Here is a 7,693-nt window from a genome sequence, read left to right on the forward strand (position 1 = left end):
CTCGTAGTTCCCCCAGAAAAGTTCTAGACCCTCTGGGCGAACGAAGCTGATGTCAAACTCAGACGTGCCGAAGGGATGGATCAGGGCAAAGATGTCAACCGCCCTAAGGGTGCCCACCCACTAACGTTTTTTTACTGCGAAATTCGCAGCGGTTTTTTTTTTCTGCAGGGGTCTTTGGGCTATGGGACATGCAAAGCTAAAATCGCGATATCGCGGTAAATCGCGATTTTGCGCGATCGCGATTTTTACATTACAAGTCCCATAGACCCCCTGCAGAAAAAAAAAACCTGCGAATTTCGCAGTGAAAAAAAACACCAGTGGGTGGGCGCCCTTAAGCCCATCTTCAGTAGGAGCTCCATTACCTTCCCCCTTGCAGGACATGCATCATTGCCCCTCCAACGAAGACGGACCACATTCCTGCGTCCTGCCCGGGTGTCGGTAGGGACCATACGGTCTCCCCCTTTTGCTCTCGGAAGGCACCCAAGCCATGTCTCTCTTTCCAGAGAGATAGGTCCACCTCTCTTCCTCCAACTGTAATTGAACTCTCCCCCTTCCGTAGAGCCTCCAAGAGGCGCTGTTGCAAAACGCCCTCCCTAGAGCCTGGAGACAAGGAGGACCCACTCCCTCCAGCGGCGACACTGGCATAACTCCTACCAGGTGCTGTCGCCGCTGGAGGGACGACTGGAACCTGTGACACTTCCTGACCCCCTGAACGAACTGTACCTGCCTGTGCAGCAGGTGCCCCTATATTAGGGGCGCCAAGAGCTCCCTGGGTCTCTGAGCTCTTAATAGTATCAGAGACCCGGGCTGAACTGGAAATCTTCCCATTAACAATAGTACCTCTCTCGCACGCACTCTCACCATCTGGACCAGATTTTGGGTCAGGACCAGAGTCCAAGCGGGCCTTAGCAGACCTAGGGGGCAACATTGCTGCCCCAGCTTGTGCAGCTGCAACTACCGCAATGTTCCCCCCACGGCCAGCACTCTGTGTTATAGCAGAGATGTCTTTAATTTTGCTTTTGCCTTTCTTTTTATCTTTGCCAGAAGCCTCCGCATCACTGGGTGCCTGGGACCGAGAGACCCCCGCAGACTGACCTGTCACACAGGAGACCTCAGATGCTGATCCCGCTGCTCCCTCCGCATCACTGGCCTTACTGGCACCATCACCGCCATAGCCTTCAGCCTTCTCATCTTTACCCCAGTGTCCCAGGTCGGAGGTGCCTCTTTCTGGCTTTGCAGCCGGACCAGCGCCCCCCGTCACATAGACAAATTTCTCCTGAGGCTTCCTTTGTTTTCTTTTTTTATCCTTGATTTTTGTATCCTCTTTGGGAATGTCTTTACCAAAATGAAGACCCCCCCCCCCCCCCCCATATGAGGAGGGGATTCCAGCAGTTGCGACTTTTGCAACACCAAAGCCCCCACCTTATGATTTCCTTCCTCCAGATCAGACTCCTCAGAGGTTGTTGGTAGCCCAAACTGCTCTGGCTGGAGATTGCTGGTGCTTGTAGTGCTGCCTTGGGTTAGGGCTTGTTCAGCCGAACACGCAGGCTGCTCCCCCAGACTCTCCTGTACATCCTCGTAGTCGTCCTCATCCGAGCTGTCGTCACGATCACTGGACTGATCGGTCTGCTGCAAGTTACTGCGTCCTGCAACCATCTTCGCAAAGCGATCATCATTCATGATCTTTTCTTTAAAGGGACCGCTCTCCTCTAAGATCCTCTCTCTCACATCTTTCCACACTTTAATGCACTCTTTGCACTTCTGTATCACTTTAGAGACTTCGGCCTTTTTGCCTTTAGAGGTGGCCTGGTCTCTTTGCAGCCTGGCAGACCGCAGTTTTTCCATCTGCATAACCATCTGCTTCCCTGCAGTCTCATACTCGGCCATGCTTCTTGCCAGCCGGGAGGCCAGCTCTACCACAGACTCTCCCTCTGGCCTATCACTCCAATTTTCCGGCTTTGCCAGCTTCTGTGGCTTACCTGCCTTCCTCCGGGCCTGGCTACGCGTCACCATCTCACTGCTTGCGCTGTCAGATGCAGCCGCACTGATGGACTGGCCCGCGTTACTGCGCCTGCGACTGGAGCCCGTATCACCGCTGCCACGACTTAGAATCGTCCTTTTCTCTGGCTCACCTGCAGTTCTTGGCTTCTTATATTTTGCCGCTGCTGCTGCGGAACATCTTGGAGCTGCAGAAGCCACCGATGCCACTGCGGGGGTCGTTGCGGCCATCTCTGTCCTCCCTCCCTCCGACCGAGATCGGAGGGAGGAGGTGCGGGACTGCATAACAAACAAAGCCCAGAAACCTGCACTGTTCCTGGGCTCTCAACAAGGTCTCCACCTGAGAAGCAGACCACACCCTGGATCCTGCAGAGCTCTTCAGAACACAACCTTACTCCAGAGTTGCACTCACTATTGTGTTGGCTTCATAGCTGAAATCTCCCAACCATTTCTGCTTGCTCTGATGACTTTGCATTGTGGGAAATGTCATCAGATGTAGGAAGAACTAGTTGCCCCTGCATTATAGGAGTTCAGCGTGTCTATCATTCCATAACTGACTGCAGTATATAGCCCATGTTTCTCGTTCTGCTTGAGTATTCCAGTATTCCTCTTAGGCCTCTTTCACATGGACAACAGCGATATCTGTGCGAGAAAATCGCAGCTTTGTTCTGTGTAATATCAGTGCGTTTTCTTGCAGCGATATCAAGTTTTTCGTGGCGCTACAAAGTTGCGCAATTTTGCAGCTCTCTTTTGCCGGGAGTTTAGAGGGAGCTTGAAATATAAGCCCTACCCCCAAAATAAGCCCTAGCTGCATTAAAGAAAAAAATTACATTACCTAACAGACTCTGTCCGTTCCGCCGCACTTTTCCTCCAGCAGTTCCCTGGCACTTGTTTGTAGTCTTCAGCCAACGCTTCCTGCTCAGGGGGTTCAAAAATCCCACCTCCAGGAAGCGCTGGCTATGATTGGCTGAGCCGCAGTGCTCGAGAACCAATCAGAGCCAGCGCTTCCTGGAGGTGGGAAGTTTGAACCCCCTGAGCAGGAAGCGGTGACTGAAGACTACAAACAAGTAACGCGAGATTGCCGGAAGAGAAGTGCGGCGGAGCGGACAGCACCAGTTAGGTAATGTATTGGACAAACACTAGGACTTCCTACTGTAAAAGTTGCATCGCACCGCACGAAAACCACTATTTTGTGCGATGCAACACAAAGAAAGGCTCCAAAGGGAAACATGGGTTACAAAACCTTGCAAATCACGGCTGTATAGAGCATGCCGCGATTTTTTTTTCTCTCGCAATGTAGCAGCGTACAAAACATCGCTAATGGGAAGGAAAGCATGGGCTTCACATCCATGTGATTTGTAGCAGTATCACATCGCAAGAAAATCACGCGATTTTGTTGCTTGTGTGAAAGTGGCCGTAATCTCATATATAAATATCATTCACACCTTGAATTTCTTCTACAGCCAATAAGAACGGGATGGATGCCACGCAGTACGGGGTGGAGGGAAGCTCTGCCTTCCTGGAATGTCAGGCTCGCTCTCCACAGGCTTCCATCAAGTGGATCCTACAGAAAGACAATTCTGAGCGCAAGAAGGAGGTAAGTGGGTCCCCAGTGATGAGAGCGATGCTGCATCCTGGAAGGTCCACAGTGATGAGAGTGATGTTGCGGGGACTACAGTGATGGGGGTGATACTGTGGGTCAGAGGGTTCCCAGTGATGAGGGTAATATGGTGCCTTTGAAGGTCTCCTGTTTTAGCAGTGATGCTTCACCCCAGAAGATACCCAATGATGGGGGTGATGCTGCACCTTGGAGGGTCTCCAGTAATGGGGGCGATGCTAAGCGCCAGGCCATCATGGAAATCATGGTTAAGGCCTCATGTCCACAGGGAAAATCAGGCCCGCTCCGGATTCTCCATGGAGAATCCGGAGCAGGTCCCTCCTGCCCCGCGGACATGAGCGCTGAAAATGAGAATAAATAAGAATAAACTTACCTCCCGCCCGCTCCGGATCTCCTTTTCGCCGCGGCGTCATCTTCTTTCTTCGGCTCGGCGGATGCGCAGGATGACGTCGGTGACGTGCCCTGCGCATGCGCCGGCCCGAAGAAAAAAAGATCCGGCCGCGACGGAGAGAAGATGGCACCGCGGCGAAGAGAAGAACCGGAACAGGTAGGTAAATCCCAATTTTTGTCTCCCGCGGATCCGGACGGCTTCCATAGGCTTCAATAGAAGCCCGCGGGAGACCCGCACGAAAATGGAGCATGGTCCAGATTTTTTCATGCTCCATTTTTTAAAAAAAATCACTTTTACTGACCATCCGCGGGTATTTATCTACCCGCGGGTGGTCAATGCATCCCTATGGGATGCGGATCCGCGGGCAGGAGAAGAGTTAAAATCCGCTGCGGATTTTAATTCTTCTTTTGCCCGTGGACATGAGGCCTTATTCTTAGCAAGCAGATATCTTGAAAATCCTGAAAAATTGAAAAAAAGTTTGAGAAGGTTACAGAACTTTTCATTTCACTGTCATTGAATGAGAACATCTTTGATTACATCCAGAGGCCATAAACTGTTACATATGTAGACCTGCTGAGAAGTGGATACAATTGTATCACTGTAGACAATGCTCTGTGAGCTAAAGAGCCTGGACTACAGACTGATGCATTTTTAGCTGTCAGAGAGTTGGGCATTTGCTGCTGATGCATTTAGCTAACAGAGCATTGTCTAGACTGGATACAGTTTTAACATTTGGAACATTTTCATTTATGCAGATATTAAAACCAAAAAATGCTCAACATATTGTATAATAGTGATGTCTCTTCAGAGCCATATCATCACCCAGAATGCCAGAGAGGTTCTTCCACATATTGATTTCATACTCTAAACATTGAATAATTCATAGAAGCCTACAGAGCATCGCGCTGGTTAGATAGAGCTAGGTCTCTGTAATGATGGCGGCATGTATCTTCTGCAGATGAAGAGATGTCTGCATAATGTCAGGGATTCTGGAAATTGCAGGATATTTGTACCTTCTAAGCCCCTTCCTCCATTCTTCGCACCCCATCTTCAACTCTATTGATATTGAGATATTAAAAGGATTGTCCAGCTCAATGATTTATGGTCTGCCCTAACGATAGGTTATCAATAAGTGGTCGGCAGGAGTTCACTACCCAGGGCCATTGTGGTAGAGACCAGATTTGACATGTGCCAGAAACGCGCAGCTCCAGTTGCAATGGCCTAGCATGGTATTGCAGGCATTGTCACCCATTCATTTCAGTGGGAGCTTCACCTGCAATACCATGTTGGGCCAATGGAAAGTGTCCAGAGTTATGTGTTCCTGGCTCCTTACGCTGACACGGCAGCCCAGCGAATAGCTGACTGTTCAGGGTCCCAGATGGATCCCCAGCTGTTTTGAGGACAGGCCATCAATCCTCACAGCTAGAGGTTTCCATTTACTGACAGCAAGCAGATAGCTTTGCATTGTACAGTAATCCTTTAAAGTAGACTGGACATCCTGATGAAATAATAAATGTCCTCCTTCTCCACAGCTGCGCTCCGAGGGACGCCTCCTGAAGACTGAACAGGGTCTCCTCATCCGGTCCCTCCAGCTGTCCGACACTGGCATCTACCACTGCACAGCCACCGAGAACAACTTCAAGCACACAGTAATGCGTGTCAGACTCCATGTTCTGAGCGCGGAGGCAGTCACTGCCGCTCTCCTTCACCCCGAAGCACCATCTGCTTTAGCATCACAACCTGCTGGGCCCCCAGGGGCCTACGATGAGCTAGTGCAGCTTCTCTCTCAGCCGGAGATGGGACTCATCAACCAATACTGCCAAGGATACTGGCGCCCATCAGGCTCAGCCCACAGCGATGCCAAAGACCTTCAGGACCAGAAACGAGCAAGAAATCGACGGAACCACCCACCCACAGAGGAGCTGCAGACATGAAGAGGGCGCTTGCTGCAGTAGGACCCAACCCCACACATCACATCGCCCTCAGACTCGCCCCTATTTTATTGTTACCCAAACTCTAAATATATAAATATCTATAAATATCTGGACGTCGGAGGAGTCGCCCTCGGGGTCCCTCACAGTTATTTATTGGGGGACATAGACATTTCCAGCCTGGATAAGAGGAGGTTCGCTTTGCTCTGGGTGATTTGTTACTGGCACTTCTGCATGTGAACAGCTTTACTGTATGGAACATGTTAGACGGTCTGCAGAACATCACAGCCTCGGTGCACGGCTGCACATCGCACCTTTCATCATCTGACAGCGTTCTGCTTCATCCTATGACCACTGCATGGCGAGCAGAGCGTTACCCCACTACCACTGCCCTGTGAGGTCAACTACTCTGCTGACCATTCTCGTCAGACGCCCCGCTTCCTCCGCAGCTGCCGCCTTCTTCCTTCTGTTCTTGTACATGTGTATATATAGGCCTCTGAACTGCACAGACCTCATACGTCCCCCGGAGCCACTCAGTGCTGCGACTTATCGTGTCATACAAGCTTCCATTATCTTATTTCCTGTACAGTCCGGTCAGCAGCGAAGCTTCCATGATCTGCTAACGCGCTACACGTCTTCTCTGTGTGGAGAATGCTGCGCCTTATTCTGGTGGCTTTAGAGTCAGGTTGGACAGCTGTGTCTGTAGAGAGTCGATCAGGGGCCATGGGGTCACACTCCACTTCCGTTAAGTCTTCCTTTTTGTTATCGGTCAATACAGTTAGCGATTTTCTACGAGTAAATGTCATATATAAACCCAATGATGGGTCAATCGTAAGAGGCGATCTACACAAGTAATCATATACGTAATCCTCCCCTTATAGGACTGTGTATAAGAGGGATGGGGCCTAATCATTGGAGGGTGATCATGGGAAGGTGGTGACCATGTCCTTACCTCTATATGGGGGTCCTCAGTATTAGCAACAAGAAGGTGGGCCTGCCTAGATGGGTTTGGACTAAGAGGACACGACTCTCCTCTGCCTAGATCCAAGCATGGATGGGAACGGGGACCATAAATTAAAAGAGAGGGTGGGGGGGGTCACCTGTCGTGATGTCTGTGTATTGGTTGTAGATTGGACGATACCAGTACGAGGCGGATAATATAATGGACCGGAACAGCTGAGAACTGTGGAGCCTCATTATTAGGGTGTGCCATGCTATACCTGTGCACTGTGATGCTCACACAGGTTAGCCCGGTACAGCAGAGGACAGGACTAGGACTTCCATCGCTGTCACCCTCCCCACCGTGTGCAGATATTGATTGTCTGTAAATAGATGTAAATGAGAATGTAACTGAAGCGTGCGGTGAATTATCTCCTGTGGATGAACACAATACAATAAACACTGGCCTGTTTTATATAATGTGACCGAGGGGCTTGTGCTCTCCGACTATACAAGGGGGAGGTGGGGGGCTTGTGCTTACCACCGACTATACAGGAAGCGGTGGTGAGGGGGGAGCGCTTGTGCTCACCACCGACTATACAATGGGTGGGGGGCCTGTACTCACTGCCGACTATACAGGGGCGGCTTGTGCTCACCACTAGTTTACATTGAGAAGTTCATGCACACCACAGATCACACTAAGGCCACTCTCAGACATGCATTCAGATAAACGCCGCTCAAACCCACGGCATTTTACCACGATATCGAGCAGCTTTTCTGAATGTATGATAAAGCGTTTGACAGCGCTTTTTAATG

The 7,693-nt window shown here is 50.5% G+C and overlaps 1 protein-coding gene across 4 annotated transcripts in view; it reads left to right on the forward strand.

The window, feature by feature from the left end:
* The window catches only part of SEMA3F (semaphorin 3F), a 72,805-nt gene extending 65,443 nt beyond the window's left edge, over window positions 1–7,362 (forward strand). For all 4 annotated transcript variants that reach the window (XM_066596868.1, XM_066596869.1, XM_066596871.1 and 1 more), the window contains 2 exons: window positions 3,462–3,595; window positions 5,540–7,362. In XM_066596868.1, coding sequence (XP_066452965.1) covers window positions 3,462–3,595; window positions 5,540–5,941 — 536 coding nt within the window. In that variant the 3' untranslated portion in view covers window positions 5,942–7,362. The remainder of the gene's footprint in view (window positions 1–3,461; window positions 3,596–5,539) is intronic.
* The last annotated feature ends 331 nt before the right edge of the window (window positions 7,363–7,693 follow it).

This window comes from Eleutherodactylus coqui, chromosome 3 (genome assembly GCF_035609145.1).
Source record: "Eleutherodactylus coqui strain aEleCoq1 chromosome 3, aEleCoq1.hap1, whole genome shotgun sequence".
Classification (NCBI taxonomy): Eukaryota; Metazoa; Chordata; class Amphibia; order Anura; family Eleutherodactylidae; genus Eleutherodactylus; species Eleutherodactylus coqui.